Raw genomic sequence first — 19,620 nt, 5'->3', positions numbered from 1 at the left:
TGTTTTCATGCCCCATGACTGAAGGTGGGCAGAACTCAGATAGAAGCCTGGAAATCCTCAACTCGCCATTTCCCATTCTCGCCCCCCCCCCCCCAGCCCTACTTCCTAACAAAGCCATTGGGACTTAGAGCAAACCCTTAGAGTGACAGATGGCAGGAACGCTCATCTGGATCAGCGCAAAATGAGGCTTTGGAAAATAAACACAGCATACTTCTGCAATTCTGCTGTGGGTTTCCTAGGAGCACCCTCCAATGGAACAGGAGAGGTGGGGCTCATACCCAGGCCTCCGAGGTGTGTCCAGAGCCTGCTCTGCCAGGCTGACCTCACTCATCTCCTAGTGTCCCAGAAAGGGTGCAGTGAGCGGCAGCGAGTGCATACCCAGCCCTGTCATTTGCTACTTGCATGTCCTTGGCCACTCGACCTCCCTGGGGCTTAGTTTCCTAATCTGTGAAACAGTGGGGAGCATCGCTGTCCCTGAGCGCATTGCAAACACTGAATGCACACAGCAGCGGGCTCAGCTCACAGGTCTTTGTCGCCCTCCCCTGCTCCATGTATGATGGGGTCTGCTCCATCTCTTCACCCTAATCCAAACAAAGATGTTCTTCCTAATTCTTGTTTCCTTGGAGAACTGAAGTCTTCAGCGTGGGTTCCAGTTGCATGCTATATTCCCAGGCTGACACCCTCTGCCCACTGCAGCCTGTTCCCTGACTCTGTGTAACTTTGTTTAATTCTCTTGACCTGATGTTAACATAAAAGAAGACTGGGGAATGAAGCGAGAAGTGACAGGCCCAGCTTGACCTCTTGAAGGTCTTCCATTGTGTGAGGCTTGCAGGGGAATCATGGCTTTGGAAGCCCAAGGACCTATCTATCTTGAATCTTAATTCTGTTATCTCATTGGGCACCTATACTTCAGCCCCAAAGGCTATTCAGTGGCTGTCATGATATAGCACAGGAGACAAAGCTGGCTTTATCGGACTTGCTCAGTAAGTGGGTGGCTGTCTTTTTATCGTGTTCCTCCTGGCTACACACACCTCCCCTGGTTATCTCTGGTACTTTATGTGTTCTTTACTCTTTTTTTTTTTTTTTTTTTTAGACAGGGTCTCCCTTTGTTGCCCACACTGGAGTGTAGTAGTGTGATCTCGGCTCGCTGCAACTGTGACCTCCTGGGCTCAAGTGATACTCCTACTTCAGCCTCCCTAGTAGCTGGGACTATAGGCGTGAGCCACCATGCCTGGCTAATTTTATTTTTTGTAGAAAGGAAGTCTCATTATGTTGCAGATGCTTGTCTCAAACTCAAAGTTACAGGTGTGAGCCATCACACCTAGCCTATGTTTGTTACTTAATGGAATGGATCATTAAGATGAATGGCACTGCTGTGTCTCCACCTCCTCCTCCATGGGCATAGGCGATGAACCAGGAAAATATAGGGGGAGGAGTGTATCATTTTATGAAAAGATGGTGGGGAGGGGGCAGGCCCCTGACATTCTCTCTTGAGCCTCTGTTCCCATGATTTGTCTTTCTTGCTGACATGGGCCTTGACTTTATGCTGATGAGCCACAGTCAGCTTCCTGGACAGCTGTTCCAGAGGGCACCGTAACTGCTCTGGCCATGCTTGGACCCCACTTGCTAGACTGAGGGAGGGTCGCCAAGCCCACCCTCAGTGGCACCTAAGTATAGGTGCCTGACTTAGAGCCTGGGTATGCGGTGATCCTCTTAGAGCCCAGAACGGTCGGCATCTGCCCAGGGCCTGCTGGGAAGGAGGGGATTACCGGGGGCAGCGGGGAGACAGTCACAGCTGGCCTCCAGAGCCCCTCCGGATCATCCAGAGAGTTGACTTAAGCCAGTGGGGCTGGCCCTGGGAGCTTCACACTAATCATCTCTGGAGCGGTTGTCCATAACAACTGACATGGAGGGAAATGCTGCAGCTTGCAAAACACGTTCAGGTCTGTACCATGGTTTTAGTCTTGGGAGCATCTTAATGGAGCAGGAGGCCTTGTCATTGACCTCAGCTTACAACTGATGGCAGGGATTGTCAGAGAAGGCTGATAACTTGGCCAAGGGCACGTGGTGGTTATATCATTAGGATAAGTATTGCTCAAAAAACAGTGCTGTGCCAAGGAAATGTTTGCTATTCTCACCAACCTAGAAAGCTAACACCCCAGCTATGAAGGTCACCCAGCCCAGCTGGAGTTAGTCCTTACAGCTTCCTACTGTCAACCTGAGCACGCGGCTTTGGTCCTCAGATTGGTAGGATAGCCACCGAACCCCCAAGCATCTCATCCACGTTCCAAGTAGGATGCAGGCCGGAGGGTGAAAGGACAAGAATCAAAAGGTCAAGTTTGACCCTTTTTAAAAAGCTCTCCTTGAAGCTGCAGGAATTTCTGCTGGCATCTCATTGGCCAGAACTGAACCTCCTGACCATCTTTGGTTACAAGGGAGGTGAGTAAGGAAGGGGACCACTTTATCAGGCACTTTGCTGCTTAGTACATCAGTTGGAATTCTATCCTCAAAAAGAAGGGAACAACAGATGTTTGGGATGCCAACCAACAGAGTCTGCCATAGTTTTAAAGCTCCCAAGCCAGGGTTGACAGCCAAAGAGATGAAATCTTTAAGGCATGCTTAGTGTTAGGTCCTGTTTCCCCACTTGACAGCTTCCAGGCGGTGTAGACCATAGTGGTACGTGCCGTGTTTGCTACTTGCCAGCATACAGGCAGTGTAGACTGTAAATCTCTAAGTGTACCCTCCGGGCCAGACTCTGTCAATTGGAGAGCCAGCCTTTCCCTCTGGGAATTGGCGGCCTGGCTGGGGAGGCAGCTGTTACACATATATTTGTAATTGTGGTCGTGCTGCAAAGAAGAGAACAGGGTTTGCATGGTGTGTGTATGGTGGGTAGCAGGAAGGAGGAGGTGACGTCTGATGTCTGTGCTGAGGTGTTTCCAGTGTTGGCACACTTCCTCACAAAGACACACATGCATGCAGTTTGGGGGCAGGTGCCTGTTTTAGGAGGACGGGAGCAGCAGATATTATTTCTCGATTCTGTTTGGTAGTGGAACAGCCTGTGCTGCATGGATGGCCAGTCCTTGGAGACGCTGGGGAGGTACAAGTGTTTTGCAGTCAAATAAGTGTGGGAAATCTGACTTGCTGCATCCCCTTTAGGGAGTCACAGTGCACGTTGCAGAGAAAGGTTTCCTTCCCCTCTTCTGCCCGGCACAGAATGTGAAACAGGATGTTAAAGAGAACAGGCTTTGGATGCAGACATTCGAATCCAAGCTTGGTTCAGATCCTGCCCCATTATTCCAGCTGTGTGGCCTTGGATGAAGTCCTTAATCTCTCTCAGCCTCAGCTTTCTCATCTCTGCAATGGTTGTTCCGTGTATTTAATGAGAAAACACGTGTGAGAAACTCAAAGCGGGCATGGGGTAAGATGCAGTGGCTGTTTATTACTGCCCCCATCCCTGCCATCACCTCTAGACTTGAAAGAGCAGCTTTCTAGACTCTTCCAGAGCAGGTGAGAGGAAAGTGTGTGCAGCCAGGTTTTTGTCTTTTCATCCTCTTGTCTGGATCAGACCCTGTGAGCAGGGTCTTCTGTGGCCTGGTCCTGAACTGTGGAAAAGCTGGGTGTGGGGCTCTGGATGGTGGAGGAGTTGTGTTTGTGTTGCCAGCCTTGTCCCAGCCAGAAGTTGGGGGGTCCCTCATGAGCTTCGAGACAGGCAATTTGCTCTCAGGCAAGAGGACGAACAGTGCACCTTGCAGTTCTGATGTTCTGGATTCCTTGTGCTTTCTCTTTGGGAAAACATAGAAGACACGGGACGGGTTCCTCTCTCCAGAACACTGAGTGATTGATCCCCGCAGGGACAGAAGGACAGAACATTCCTTTGGGACTGAATAGGACAAAGGCCTGTGTTTGTGAGTGTTGTAATTCTCCCATTCAATCTCAGACAGTCTTCCTGACTGGCTTAGAACCGCGTGCGTGCACGTGTGTTTGTTGGTGGGTGTGTTTGTGTGTATGTGTGTGTGTGTGTGTGACTTAGGGGATGGGACTTGGGTACAGGGAAGATGACAACACTTGCTTTTTTCCTCCTCCTCCTGTGTGTGCTGGGGGGCCAGGAACTGAGTGGAGGACCGATGGGGGCCAGCAGATCCTGGCACAAAGGAGCAAGGGCCCAGCGGAGAGAGTTCGAATCCTGGTTCTACCACCACAAGCCTATGACCTTGGGAGAGTCCCTTCAACTTCTTTACCTATAAAATGGGATTGATGGGCCTCCCGGGGGCATGGAGGTCTGATACCCTGCCTTACTCTTCGTAGGCGCTTAGCAAATGTTCTCCCTCACCTCTGCTCACCTATGCCTGGGAAGCAGCCCTGCCCCTGTGTGACCTTCACCACTTCACTTCCATGTTCTCAGACGGGGTCTTTGTCCTTCCCACCAAGGCTAGCAATGTTGAAAGCCTCTTTTTTGAGTCCTGCTCAGGCTGAGGTTTGGGGCAGTGATGAGGCAGCAGCCAGGGTCCTGACACTCATGAGCTGGGGTGAAGTGTTAGTGCTCTGTGAGGCTCTCACCAACCCTGGGGGTCTTATCAGGAGGGAGCTGAGCATCTCATGGCCAGTCCAAGAGCAGAGTGGGGAAGATCCCAACATGGATCGATGCCCTTAGGAGAGAAAGTTCCTTTCTAGGGTGTAATGCTCACCATCATCTGTCGGGATCAGATCTCTTATCCAGCAGATACCGGGTGCCCACTGAGAGCAGGCAGCTGTGCAGAGGCCTGCGGACAGAAAGTGAGGGAGACCCAGGCAGCCTTTCCTTCTTGGACTGAGGAATAGATCCTCCAATTTAGTTCTGGTTCCATGGCTGTATAATTTTGAGACCTTCAAAGAGATGAGTCAAAAATCTGCTACCCACTCGCAACTCCGGGGGCTGCCAGGGACATTCTTGATGCCAGCTGGGGTGGCGTGTCCCATACCTGCTGCCACATTAGCACCCTCTGCTGCCTGCACCGGGAGTCCCCATCCTGCCTGGTGCTGTGCTCTGGGCTCCGTGCAGGTGACTCCTCTCCTGCTATGGAGTCTGGGGTGCAGGCGGCTCTCCCAGCTCAGGGGTGAGGACCTGGAGGCTCAGAGGTTGGGGAGTGGTAGGACTTGGATTTGAACTCCGATGTCCGTGGCGGTGGGGACACCACCTGCCCTGGCCTGTCTTTTAGAGGGAGCCATGTGGGTCAGCTGGGGAGACAATGAAGAATGTGCCCCCACACACAAATGGACCTTTGTTCCCACAGTGGCTTCAGGGCTGGGCTGGGCCCAGCAGATGATCTCCGGCCCCCGCTGGAAGCTGGGCCACTGCTCCCTCATCTATGGATTTTTCCAGTGCCTGTTATGGGCAGGAAAGAAATGTTGGGCCCTGAGGGGCAGAGAGGGGAGAAGGGAGATGGGGCTGAGCTCTGTGTGCCAGGGGACTTAACGGTGTTGGGGGCTAATGCAGGTGCCAGGATGACCCCGTGCTGGGCGGGCCCGGGTGCTCCCAGGGGGCTGGGCCTGGCTCTGTACAGTGCCTCTTTATGTGTCACCACCCTCACCTGGTAACCACTGCTGCGTCCCTGTGTCATTCAGGAACAGGGAACTTTGAGGTAACCTTGAGGAGGGCGGAAACCCAGGGCAGGCGAGTGAAGTGGCAATTGAGAAAGAGTCACGACCACCCTCTGCAGGAGTTTAGATGAACATGGCAGGTGAGAGATTGGTCCATGAGTGAGTTGGGGTGCTTGTCTCCTTTCTGCAGAAGCACGATGGTGGCCTGGGGCTGGCTGGCTTCGGGGTTCTCCAAGTGAGTGTCGGGAACCCCTGCACTCCTCCACTGGGGAGGGGGAGGTGGTGAGTTCTTGTTGGAAACTCAGTACGGAGCTTTCATACGCTGCGGGGGAACCTGGGAATTGGATGCCATTTTTCTTTATTTTTGAACCTGTTCCTCAGGTTGAGAATCGTTGGTCTTAAGGGATTCAGGAGGCTTTCCTGGTCCCATTCCCAGCAACCCCCCAGTGGGTTAAATCCTCTTTCTCCTCTTTTCTCAGAGGACCCAGAGGAACTGCAGCCCCCCGGGGCCATTTCCACTGCCCCCACTAGCTTGTGAGTTGTCACCCACTCGTCCCTGCGGGGACAAAGGGGACCTGGCATACAATAGGTGCCTAATGAATGTTTCTCGGATGAAATTGAACTGCCTTAAGTATCAGGGGTAAGAAGTAGCAGAGGTGGAATCCGATCACCAGCAGGTGTGGATGGTGTGGGGGTGGCTGCCTCGTACCACTTCACGGGGGGTCACTCACAGATGGAGCAGCCTACATTCTCTGGGCCTTCAGCACCTCTAGGAGGTAGGAAGGGCCAGGCTGTTCCTGTTCTAAAGATTCAAGCTGGGGAGGAGGTGACTTGCCCCCACAGGGCACCTAAGTGGTGATCTGTCCCATCCCTTTTCTCAAGCGTGAGTTTGTGAACGCCGACCTTCCTCTCTGCTGCCACACGGCAGTGATCTGCATGGGTCACATTTCTGCCAGCTTCTGGAAGCAGGTTCAACAGCATTTAGAGTGTTCTGTGTTCCACTTCACTGCCTCATTTAATCTTTGGAAAATCAATGCAGCGTGCTGAGCTGAGGTGGCCTCGTGAGGCCTGAGTGTGCGCCGCTCGCGGGCGGGTCAAGTGCTGAGAAGCCTGGGGCCCCGTGGAGGCTGATTGTCTGGGGGACCTGCCTCTGTGCTGCCTGCCCATGTGACTCTGGGATACTGACTTCACTTCCTCAGCCAGCTGGGTCACATGGCTCTGGCAGGGCTCCTGTGAGGGTGAGGACATGGAGGGACTTGGTTCAGCACTGCCTTGACACCTGGCAGGTCTCAGCAGCCTGATGGCCTTGCCTCCTGCTCCCCAAGTGCCCTGTGGGAGCAGAGCCCAGAGTGGGGCACTTCAAAGGGGAGGTCACTGCTCTCAGATGTGGAAATTCCTCAAGGGAGAGGAGTGACTGGGGTCCTCGGGAACTTCTGGTTGACCTTGAGGAGGGCGGAAGCCCAGGGTAGGCATGGGGTGAAGGGTGAGTGGAAGTGACAATTGAGAAAGAGTCACGACCACCCTCTGCAGGAGTTTAGATGAACATGGCAGGTGACAGATTGGTCCATGAGTGAGCTGGGGTGCTTGGAACCAAGGCAGGGTGCCTTTTTTTTTTGTTTTCCAGAGGAAGAAAGGTGAGCAGGTCTTCAGCTGTTAGGAAGGTTTGGTGTGGAGAGGTGCAGGGATGACTGGGAGTAAGCTGACTGGGGGTCGCTGGCCGAGCTGGAGAGTTGGCCTTGACCCAAAGAACCATCTGGCCCAACAAGAAGGAAGGGCAGGAGGGAGGATGGGCATGGTATCATTCAGAATCTTTTGGTCAACTCAACATGGCTTACATGGGATTGGAAGTTGGTGGCCCATGTAACTGAAAATCCCAGGTGGTGGATGCCATCCCCAAACCGTCTTTCACTCTTTTCCATCCCTGGGCTGGCCATACTTTCAGGCAGGCCCTTGCCTCACGGTGACAATGTGGCTGCTACAGATCCAGCCCTCCCAACCTCGCTCCATCAAGTCCAATCCAGTTCCCCAATTACTAGAAATAAGTGCAGCTGGCTTTAGTTGGCCTGAGCCAACCCATGTGTTCTTTCCTGATCCAGTCCTTGCAACTGGGAGGTGGAGTGCATGAATTGGCCTTGACTTGTGAAACGTGGGGAGGGGGGTCACTGTCAACAGAACACTTAGGACTGAGGGTGAGGGTTGGGTGGGTTCCTGAAGGAAACTGAGGGCTGTTCTTGGAAGTGGGGAGTGAATTCTGTGTAGCCCCAAGCCAGCAGATGTTAGTCACAGGTACAGTAACCTGTGGGGCCAGTGGGGCCTGAGGGCAAGGAAGCAAGGAAGCGCAGGCTTGATGGCCTGTTTTCCAGACGGAGCAAACAGTCCGGGGCAGAGATGGCGGCGGGCGAGCCCTTTCCCCGGCATTTGGTGCATTTAACAGCGCAGTCTGAGCCAGGCCTCTGTCCCCTGCCTCCTGGGAGTCCCCTCCTAGCCCTGGACCTTGGAGTGGCTTCTGGCCAGAGAGAGCTGCTGCCCGAAGCCGGGGCTCTTATGGCCAGATGAGAAGTGAGCTTCCTCAAAACACAGTTGGAAACAGGCTGGCTGTCATCAGCCACGCGGATGCCATGAACCCCACATGACCAGCCCACTGTCTGCTGTGTCTCCTCAGGAGCAGGACATCGAGACTTTACATGGCTCTGTTCACGTCACGCTGTGTGGGACTCCCAAGGGAAACCGGCCTGTCATCCTCACCTACCATGACATCGGCATGAACCGTAAGTTCTGAGGAGCTCTGATTCCCTGTCAGCCGGTTCCCAAGAGAGTGGCGGAAAAAGGCAGCCGAGAAGGGCTGATGGCCGGGAGCTGGTGGTTTCTTTTTGCCTGAGACTTCCTGGGGCTGTTCTGGGAACAACACTTGCCACAGCCTGGAAAAGCCAGAAATGCGCTGCATGTGGGCACGGAGTTGTCTGGGTGCCCGGAGGCGCTGGGAACACAGGAAGCTGTTTGCTATCTGTGGCAGTGACTTCTATATTAATGCATGCATATGGTTTTCAGTCTTTTCACAGAATTGTGCAACGATCAGCACAATTTTGGAACATTTTCATCCTTCCAAAAAATCCTGTACCTTTTATCTGTCACCCCACCCTCAGATGACTGACCCTTCATTGACTTTCCTTTTCTGTGAATTTGCCTATTCTGGAATTTTGTATACATTGAATCAAATAATATGTGATTTTTTTTTGTAACTGGCTCCTTTCTTAGTGCTTTCAAGGTTTATCCAGGCCATGCATTAATATTTGTATTTCCTTTATTCCTTTATTGAATAATAATATTCCATTGTATGGATTTACCACACTTTATTCTTTCTTTTTTCTTTTTCTTTCTTTCTTTCTTTTTTTTTTTTTTTTTTTTTTGAGTCGGAGTCTCGCTCTGTTGCCCAGGCTGGAGTGCAGTGGTGCAATCGTGGCTCACTGCAATCTCCACCTACTGGGTTCAAGCAATTCTTTTGCCTCAGCCTCCCAAGTACCTGGGATTACAGGCACCCACCACCATGCCTGGCTAATTTTTGTATTTTTAGTAGAGACGGGGTTTCACTATGTTGGCCAGGCTGACCTCGAACTCCTGACCTCAGGTGATCCACCCACCTCCACCTCCCAAAGTGCTGGGATTACAGGCATGAGCCATTGGGCCCGGCCAACTATTCTTCAGTTGATGGGCATTTGGGGCATTTTCACTTTTCGGCTGTGTGAGTAACTCTGCTACGAATGTTTAGACTGTGAATTCCAAGATTACCAGGAGGGTTTTCATAGGTGGGTTCCCCATTTTTCATAGATGAGAATGGAATGGAATCTACTGAATGTTGAAATGTCATGGAATAGAGGTGAATTCTTCTGTGAGGAATCAGAAGACACAGGTTTCACTGGTCCCGTAATTTTTATGAACTTGAGTATTGCAAGCTTGCTTGATTTTTGACGATGGACTGCCTGATTTTCATTTGTTTCTATAAAGCTTATTAATACCTTATTAATACCTTGAGGCTGGGGATGATGTCACTGAAATCCACTGAAAACACTTTTTCACTTCATTCTCACCTTCTTTTATCTCACTTCTTCCCCTGTCTGTTTCCCTTATATCCATTTTGTACCAGGTCCATGCTAGGTATTTTGATTTACACTATCTTATTTTATTGACTCTGACAAGGAACTGGAATTGCATATGGCAGCATCTCTCCCCGTTTAGAGAGGCTCATTGTTGGTTTATAATAGGCTTACCACTGTAACAAAAGATGCCAAGCCCTCTGTGGCTTAACACAGTATATGTTTTATTTCTCGCTCATGTAACAGTTTAGTGGGTGTTTAGTGGGACATGTTCTATTTGGCAATTCAAGGACCCAGGCTCCTTCTAGCTTGTGGGTTTGCCATCCCCTGGGGCTGCAGAGCCTTCTGCTGGAAACTGTGCTTCTGACAGGTAGATGAGAGAAGAGAGAAACTTAGAGGATCTTAGAGAATCTGGGTGGCAGGTATGGTGAGGAAATGGTGACGGTCACAGGCTATCGGCCAGAAACAGATCACATGGCTGCCTCTCATTGCAAGGGAGCTTGGGAAATACCGTCTAGCTGAGTGCCCAGGAGGAAAAGGGACAGGAGGTAGGGTGAGCAGCCCGACTTCCTTAGGCTTCAGCAGTGAGGAGACTCATCCAGGCCACATGAAAGGAGGAGGCACGCCTCACCTCCCATGCTCCTCCTCGTTTGAAAATTATGTGTGTCCTGGACCAGTACCCCAGATGGGAGGGTATAGTGGACCCAGATGGAAAGAGAGGATCGGGGGGGCAAAGCCGTCTCATGCCAGGGCCATCCTGACCCTGACTGACTGGAGGAGCTACAGGAGCCAGCCTGGGAGCCCCTTCCAGCACCAACTGCAAGACTCATCTGCCAGCTACCACTCCCTTGCCCCATGAAACTTACTCTTGCTTTTTATCAGCAGAGGAAAGTGGGCATGGGGACAAAACCAAAAAACAAAAAACGCCAACATCTGTGTTCTTCTAAGTTCACTTCCTACTTCTGAATAGGAATGAAACAAAATGAATGTGCTTTGCCACCGAGACACCTAATTTTTTTCTCATCTTACTTTTTTCTCTTCTCTCCCTCACTGCTGTTCTTCAGACAAAACCTGCTACAACCCCCTCTTCAACTACGAGGACATGCAGGAGATCACCCAGCACTTTGCCGTCTGCCACGTGGACGCCCCTGGCCAGCAGGACGGCGCAGCCTCCTTCCCCGCAGGGTGAGAGGCCTCTTGCCCTATGAGCTCTACAGGGTGGAAACTGGGTGTCGGGGAGGGGTTCAGCTGCTTTGCTCTTTTAAATACTTTTTAACTGTGGTAAAATATAAAACGTATCATCTTAAGCACTTTTTAAATTGTGGGAAAAGATACATAACATAAAAGTTAGCACTTTCACTATTTTTGAATATATAGTTCAGTGGCATTAAGGACATGCAGACATTGTTGTGCAGCCGTCACCACCATCCATCTCCAGGACTTTTTCATCTTCCCAAACTGAAACAACGTACTTATCAGATGCTATCTCCCCATTCCCCCAGCCTTCCTGCAAGGCTGGCGTTACGATAGGTGTGCTCAGCCTGGACAGGAATGAAGTGGAGGAGGACTTGACACCACCAAATAGTGTGAAGAAAAACCTAGAAGTTTGGCGAGAAACAGAGAGGGAGAGAAGTAACATTGATGGAGCCCTTCCTGTGGGCTAGGCTTCATCATTTGTATGTAACATTGGGCTTAATCCTTACAGCTAGCTCTGTGTGGCTGCTGTTGTTAGTTCCATTTTCCAGATGAACGTATTGAGGCATGGAAGCATTAACTACCTTGCTGAAGGTTGCACAGCTGAGGCCGGGCACGGTGGTTCATGCCTGTAATCTCAGCGCTTTGGGAGGCCAAGGTGGGCGGACCACCTGAGGTTGGGAGTTTGAGACCAGCCTGGCCAACATGGTGAAACCCTGTCTCCGGCCAATGTGATGAAACCCTGTCTCCACTAAAAATATAAAAATTAGCTGGGCGTGGTGGCGGGTGGCTGTAATCCCCGCTACTCGGGAGGCTGAGGCCAGAGAATCCCTTGAACCTGGGAGGCAGAGGTTACAGTGAGCCAAGATCGCACCACTGCACTCCAGCCTGGGTGACAGAGCAAGACTCTGTCTCCAAAAAAGAAAAAAAGGTTGCACAGCTGATGACTGGGGAGTTGGCTTTGATCCTATCTACTGAGACGTGTATCCTCTTTGGAACATCAGGCTGCCTTAGTTGAGAGTATTTACACTGCCTGGCCCTTGTCAGCTCGTGATCTGTATGGGCATGGCCTTTCAATTTCCCCTTGTGCAATTATGGTCAAGCTTGTTGGATCCCCCAATCAGCATCTTGTGGGGGTGGCAGACCTCAGAGATAACCCCTCTTGTCCCTGCACCTGACCTGTGCTTAAACTAGGGCAGGAGCAGGTTCTTGGGCTTAAAGTCTTCCAGAAGGGGCCTTCTTGGCATTTATAAATAGATATCCTTTTTTATTAGTGTTCAGAATTATCCTTAATAATTAACCTTTATCAGAGAGGAAGGGAAGGGACAGCCAACCATATGGGGCCAGGACCAAAAATTAAAAGTGTATTAAAACAGTGGGACGTGGTTAATTGTTAACCAGCAGATAAAGCCAGAGGTGTGTCCGTAAATCTTTGGTTGGACCAGTTGTGTGAAAGACTTGGGGGAAAGCAGAGACTCTTAGTTCCCCCTGGTGAAGTTTTACAAATATTCTGAGGCCTGAGCCCCACCCCCAGGAATTTTTATTCAGTTGGTCTGGGTATTACAGCGCATTTTCCCCCTAGTTTACTATGTGGTTTTCGTGTGCATCTGGTGGGACCCACTGTCAGAGTGGGACCTGACTTGTTTCTTCCTCCTGGAGTAGGGCAGAGGAGAGTGTGGGGCTTGGGAGGGGTGAGAGAGCATCTCCCAGGCCCTTTAAGGGTAAGCCCCCTATATTCTGAAGCCGAGACAGCAGAGCAGGGTAGGGGATCCCTGGCTGGGCTCCTCCTGGCCCCGGTGTCCACCACCTACACAGGAGGGACCTTGGAAGTAGAATTCTGCTGCTTCCTCGCCTCACACCAGCCCTGGGGAACAGGGAAGAAACAGAGGGCCCTGCAATTAAGTGGCTTCTCCAGTGTCATGCCTTAGGAGCTGCTGGCTCCAAATTGAGCCATGGCCATTTCAGAGGAGCTTCATGTCTTTGCCCCACTTCTGCCCTGCGGCTTCTCAGCTCAATGGCTCTGTTGATGTGGAGCCACACCATACGGGCTCTTTCTGGCTCTTCCCAGGGCGTCTGCATACACTGCTTCCCTGCCCACACGCTTTACTCATCAGGTTCCCATGACCCCTTCAGCGTCACTTCTTCCAAGAAGTCCTCCCTGATCATCTGATCACGGCAGGTCTCTGTTTCGATAGGCTTTGTTATGAGTCACACCCCCCGGTTTCTGTTGACTTGAGGGCTGGTTCCTGTCCTGGTTTGCATCTGCTTTGCTCACAGACCCCTGCCATTGCCTCACCAAGAGCCCGGCATGTGTGAGGATCAATCACTCCTTTGCTGATGGAACTCATTCATGCCTGTTTTAATTCCTTCTCCCTGACGTTGGAATTGTGAAATGCCTTCTAGTCAGTTTCTGCAACACCCTAGACCCAAAACCAGACAAACACAGTGAGGACATGTTTCTGGCTAACCATCTACTGCTCTTGTGAGGCCAAGTGTCTCATCTCTCAGCCTCAGTGATGTTTATAATCTTGCTATGAGGGGAAATCCTAGCAGCCTCCTAGAGTTATTGTGAAAATTGAATGAGCTAATTCCCAGAATGTGTCCATGGGACCTGGAGCGTAGGAAGCAATTGATAGAGTGTGCTGCAGGGGTCTTGGAAGGAGGGTGGGAAGGGACTAGACTGGGGGGTCTGGGTGCATGGGGCAGGCTGCTGCATGGTCCCCACCCTTCAAGCGTGTCCCTGTTTGGATTACCCGTTTCTGTCCGGGTGCTCACTAATGGCTTCTCTGTGTCATCCCCAGGTACATGTACCCCTCCATGGATCAGCTGGCTGAAATGCTTCCTGGAGTCCTTCAACAGTTTGGGTAAGAGGGAAGGATCAGCTCCTCCTCTGTCTGCAGAGAAGCCTGGTTTCTAGCATCTTCCTGTCCCTTGGCTTTGATCTGGACTGACCACTAAAATTAAGGTTGCAATTTAAACATGAGGCAAGAAATTAGCTCGTCACTCTGTGAACACTGTTCTTCACACAGTCTCTGAGCTCTAGTCTGTCTCCTGTAACTTCAGTTTTCCTCTTGCGTGAATGTTATGTTGCATGATGGCAGCTGCCCCACCCATTTGCTCTTGCCTCCTGTTCTTCCATTCCCTTCTCTTTCCCATGGAATGTTCTGGAATGGAGTTGCCTGAGTCCTTAGCTTTTCTCTCCACACCCTCATTTTTCCAGTGTTCCTCTCTGTCTTGAGCTCTTCAAAGAATGACAACTTCATGGTTCTTGCTCAATTTGTTTTCATTCCAAGTTTTAGAATCCAAAATAAAGCTTAAGAGTGGGAAGAAATGATGCCGTAACGGGCCTTCCCGTAAATGTCAGACGGTCTCTCAGAGCCTGGGTGGCGGCCAGGAGGGAAGTGAGGAGAAGGGGCGCGGCTCTCCAAGGTCGAGGTCTCTGTCCAGTCCTAAAGCATGGTGACCTCAGAGTTGTGCAGGCAGTTACGGCAGCATGCTCCCGCATTGCCTAGCCAGGCGGTCACCCTCAGGAAGTTCTAAGTGGGTCCTTGGAGGCTCCCGTCACTCTGTCCTTGTGTGACATGCATTTGTATTTTTGCTTCCAGGCTGAAAAGCATTATTGGCATGGGAACAGGAGCAGGCGCCTACATCCTAACTCGATTTGCTGTGAGTGCTTTGGCATTTTTTGAAAATCGCATTTTAAATAACATTTTAAGATGAAGGAAGACATTGGAAAAGCATCAAAAACCCAAAAGGGAAAAAGAAATGACCCGTATGCTCCACAGTTTTGTGTGTGTGTGTGTGTGTGTGTGGTGCATGGGTACTCATATATATGTATATGTATACTCACAGCCTTTTCTCTTCCTCCACTCAAGGATGATACTGGACACATTCTTTTGTCATGGGCTTTGTCCGCTTAGCCATCTAGTGAGGACACTCCTCACTCACTGAGTACTCTGCTATGACACTGCTTTGTAACAGCCGTACAGGTTTTTTTAGTCAGGGCACTCCTGGGTCATAACTGATTCTAAACTAGAATCAGACACGGGAAGTTTTCATGACAGTTGTCATTGTTATTTCTCTGGGCTCAGGTCAAGAGCCACTGTTCCTTTGTATCCTCACCGAGCAATTGTGTAAGAATGCAACAATACTCATTTTGTTCATCCATTGGTATTTTGACTACCTATTATTTGCTGGGCTTTGCTGGAGGTTGGGAATACTGACATGATTCTACAACATCCATCTTACAAAAAAAAGAAAGGAATGCTGACATGAATACAAAATGGTCTGGCCATATAGGCTCTCAGCAAATTAAAAATGGTCTCAACTGTACCCCAGGTGTACATATCTATATCTGTATGTATCTGCATCACATAATGACATTTTGGTCAATGACGGACTGCACATTTGACAGTGGTTCTATAAGATTATAATGGTTCATTTTTACTGTACCATTTTTATGTTTAGATTTGCTTAGATACATCAATACTTAGCATTGTGTTGCAATTCCCTGCAGTATTGGGTAGCGTCATATGCTGTACAGGTTTGTACAGCAAACCTAGGAGCAAAGGGCTGTACTATACAGCCTTGGTGAGTTGTAGACTATACTGTCTAGGTGTGTGTAAGTATACTCTGAGATCTTCACACAATGACAAAATCTCCTAATGATGAATTTTCTCAGAAAGTATCCCTGTTATTCAGCGATGCATAACTCTGTGTGTGTGTGTGTGTGTGTGTGTGTGTGTGTGTGTGTGTGTGTGTATGTGTATGCATGTGTTTATCCTGGAAGTAAGTAATACAGTTGTTACTGCCACAACTAGAGAGCATTTGTGCGCCCTGTTTGATTGATGAGGTTGATGGTGTGTTACACCCATTTGACAGCTGGAGAAGCTGAGCCTCCGTGGGTTGAAGTGACTTGCCCAAGGCAGGTCTGCAAGGCAGCGGGCTTCCTACTTCTCCTGCACTTCCTCTTTCTCCTTCCCACTCTCTCTAGGACCCAATCCCGTGTCTGCTGTGCTGGAACCTCAGTTTTGCATGGGGTGGGGCCGGGGAGCAGCAGCCTGCTCTGCTGCCCACACTGCCTTTTTCTGGATACTTCTCTCAAGCTTTGGTTTGCCTTGGAAAGTTCCTAGTGTTTCAGATTGCTGGGATGTCTGTCTCACTTTGTGTCTTGAATTGCAGCTAAACAACCCTGAGATGGTGGAGGGCCTCGTCCTTATCAACGTGAACCCTTGTGCGGAAGGCTGGATGGACTGGGCCGCCTCCAAGGTGAGGTGGGGGCCTGTCAGGCCGGCGGGATCCCTGCAGGAAGAGGGACAGGTGCACACAGCCTCTGCCTGGGGGATCCCTGGAGCTACGAGCTCTCTCTTTACCCACTCCTCCACTACCCTCTACTGCCCACTCAAGTTCCCTCTGCTTTACTTAGAACAGTACACATGACCTCAGCCGTTTGCCATTCAGAAGACTTAAATACCACCAAGCTGTCTAAGCCAGGGAAAGCACTGGGACACAGGTCCCTGAGCCAGCTTGGAGAAGCATTGCTTGGATTAATGAGTATTAGCTGGGGACATAACTTGTGCCAGGCTTTGGTCAAGATGCTGAGCATCTTGAAGAACAAGACTTCTTGAGATGAACAAGACAAAAGCCTCTAGGAATGAATCTTAGGAATTCATTCACATATTATTAAAGAAAAATAAATATGTATTTAGTACGGACTGTGCCACAGAATTTTACGATAATAATTAGCTAACGTAGATTGAGAGTTTACCATGTGCTAGTTTCATTCTACGTTGCTGTGTGTGCATGATCTCAGTTAATCTTCATAGTAACTCTAGGAGGTGAGAATTTTTATCACCGTTTCAGAGGTGAGGACTCGGTGTGGCTAAGGGGATTGTCCAGGGTCACATAAAGCTAGGCAGTAGAACGGGGACTGGATGCAGCTTGCTTTGACTTTGTGGTTCGTGGACCTGACCACCCGTGCCCCTGGGGCTCCTGTCCAGGGTGGGAGACAGGCAGGCCTGGCCAGCAGGGTAGGCTGCCTGGAGGAGAAGGGACCTGTGCTGTCTTGGGAAGCTCTGTCCTGGCTGGTGTCCTAAGGTTCCTTGTTTATCTTTTAAAAATTATCATTGTGGTGTTTTTGTTTTTGTTTTTTTCCCTGTAAAGGCCTCAGTGTTGGCCAAGGAGAGGGGGAGGTCATTCCAGTTGAAATAGGACAGAGTCTTTCAAGCTGAGGTGATCCCAGCTTCTCATTCTGCAAGTGCATTTTTGCCCAATTTTGGGTGGCTGCCAGGGACCGATGGTTTGAAGGGGCCCTGCCTCTTGCCCCATCCCCTGCCCTGTCCCAGCCACTGTGATTTTGCATTTGTTCTTTGAACATTCCTCCAGAATGCAGGAGCCCTTCCCTCCTGCCTGTATGACGTTCTGGAGTGGAACACACTCCCTGTTTTTTATTTGATTTTCCAGCAAAGGAAGTGACATTCCAGTCAACCCGCTGGGCTTCATGATAGCTGTTCTGAGTGAGACTCGAAGGTCTGGGGATGTCGACCACTGGCTAATGTGAAGCCTGAGGATTGTCTTTAATAGCTGTACTATTCCCTTCAGTACAGCTTTAATAGCTGTACTATTCCCTTCTTTTTCAACTCCAGCCTTTCGATTACCAGGCATTGGTATTAGATACTGTGATGTGTGCAGTTACTTCTTGCAGTCCTTACCTTGACCTTGTGGCCTTGAAGTTCCTGGCACTCCCAGTTCCAGATTAGAAGTCTGAGACCCAGAGATATGCAGACTGCCCAGTGCCACACAGCTAGGCTGTGGCAGGCAAGGGCCAGCCAAAGACCGTTAGGTCTAGAGCTTCTCTCCTACTCATTTTTGCCTAATGCTTAGGTCAGCACACATTTATGGAGTTTCTGCTGTATACTAGGACTTATAGAGCTCCTGCTGCAAACCTAGTCACTGGGGAGAGGTAGGAAAAGAAGATTGTCAGTGTCTTTGGTAATATCAGTATACTTAGAAAGGGGAAACTGGCTTGGAGATGAGAGAGGAGGGATAGTTGGGAGCCAAGCATATCCTGGGGTGTAGACTGGGGAGCTTGGTGTGTTTTTAGATGAGGTGAATGGACGGCCCTCTTTGCTGAGGACTTGGTGAATGTTTGGAGCAGGGTAAGCTAGCAGTAGCTGGGTCTTTATTCAGCACTTATTTGCTGTGCATCTTGTGTATGGGCCTCTGAAAATAAGGAACTGGATATAGTCCCAGGCCCTGCATTTGGGGGATCAGGTCCAGGAGGGAACTGGAGACAGGAACTGAGTTTCTATCAAGGGGGATGTCCTTGAGGCCTGCATGTAGCGGGGAGTCCAGCAATGCCACCCTGCACCCAGGGAAGTGGGGTTTTGCTGACCTTGTTAACTACTGTTAGCTCCTGGTTTCTCATCCACCCACTTTACTCCTTTCCAGATCTCCGGATGGACCCAAGCCCTGCCGGACATGGTAGTGTCCCACCTCTTTGGGAAGGTGAGTTGCGTGGTCTGGCGAATCTGTTGTTCCTGCTGAGCCATGCATTGTGTGGTGCTCAGCACAGGGCCCCATGTGGGGGTGGAGAGAACAAGACACAATCAACTGGGGGCCACCGAGCTGGTGCTCATGAGATAATGTGACATTATTCATTCATAAGCAACAAGTCATTCATTCTCTCTCTTTTTTATGTGTCTTATAAAAACAGCTGATTGAAGTACAATTAACTGCACGTATTTAAAGTGTACAATTGACATGTATATACATTTGTAAAACCATCCCTGTAATCAGGAGAATAACGTCTCCATCACTCCAAGAGTTTCCTTGTGCCCCTTGATAGTCCTCCTCTCCCTCCTCCTCAGGCAACTTCTGATCAGCATTGGCCTCTATAGATTGCTTTGCAATTCCTAGATTTTTATATAAATGGCATTATATAGTAGGTACTCTTTTTTTTTTTTTTTGGTCTGGCTTCTTTCACTCAGCATAACCATTTTGAGATTTGTCCATGTTAATGAGTGGATCAATAGTTTATTCCTAGTCTGGGTGCAGTGCTCATTCCTATAATCCCAGCACTTTGGGAGGCCATGGCAGGAGGATTGCTTGAGCCCAGGAGTTCAAGACCAGCCTGGGCAACATAGTGACACCTTGTCTCTACAGAAAAATTAAAAATTGGCCAGGCATGGTGGTTCTGCATGCCTATAGTCCTAGCTACTTGGGAGGCTGAGGCAGGAGGATTGCTTGAGCCCAGGAGTTTGAGGCTACAGTGAGCAGTGAGCTGGGATTGCCCACTGTATTCCGCCTAGGTGACAGAGAGACCCTGTCTCTTAAAAAAAAGTTTATTCCTTTTTAGTGCTGAGAAGTATTCCATTTTATGTATGTGCAACCGTTTGTTTTTCCATTCACCTGTTGATAAGACCTTTGAGTTGTTCCCAGTTCTGGGCTGTTATAAATCTGGTCAGTAGCAAACATGTCCGTGGAGTTAGCTGTGTGCTGGGCTGGGCTCAGTTCTAAGAGCTTCACAAGTGTTAACTATAGGAATAGGATTCCACCCAGGTGCTCTGTGACCTGTGTGATAAATTCTGTTCTCATTCCCAGTTTATGGAAGAGGAAACAGACCAGAGACGTTGAGTGACTTGCATAGGGTCTCAACCAGGGAGAGGTGGGGCCGGTATTAGAACCTATGAATCTGGCTTCATTCTGGTCACCACAGCAGGATGGCGGCTGCCTGTGCTGCTGCCTGGCTCTGAGATGA

General features: G+C 50.0%; 1 protein-coding gene across 3 annotated transcripts in view; it reads left to right on the top strand.

The window, feature by feature from the left end:
* NDRG1 (N-myc downstream regulated 1) overlaps nt 1–19,620 on the top strand; it is a 60,255-nt gene that overhangs the window by 24,392 nt on the left and 16,243 nt on the right. For all 3 annotated transcript variants that reach the window (XM_009455958.5, XM_009455959.5, XM_054657033.2), the window contains exons 4-9: nt 8,240–8,345; nt 10,733–10,853; nt 13,664–13,726; nt 14,468–14,528; nt 16,044–16,130; nt 18,312–18,368. In XM_009455958.5, coding sequence (XP_009454233.2) covers nt 8,240–8,345; nt 10,733–10,853; nt 13,664–13,726; nt 14,468–14,528; nt 16,044–16,130; nt 18,312–18,368 — 495 coding nt within the window. The remainder of the gene's footprint in view (nt 1–8,239; nt 8,346–10,732; nt 10,854–13,663; nt 13,727–14,467; nt 14,529–16,043; nt 16,131–18,311; nt 18,369–19,620) is intronic.

Source organism: Pan troglodytes, chromosome 7, assembly GCF_028858775.2.
Source record: "Pan troglodytes isolate AG18354 chromosome 7, NHGRI_mPanTro3-v2.0_pri, whole genome shotgun sequence".
Classification (NCBI taxonomy): Eukaryota; Metazoa; Chordata; class Mammalia; order Primates; family Hominidae; genus Pan; species Pan troglodytes.
Note: the sequence above shows the minus strand (reverse complement) of the source record. Positions and strands in the feature narration are given on the sequence as shown.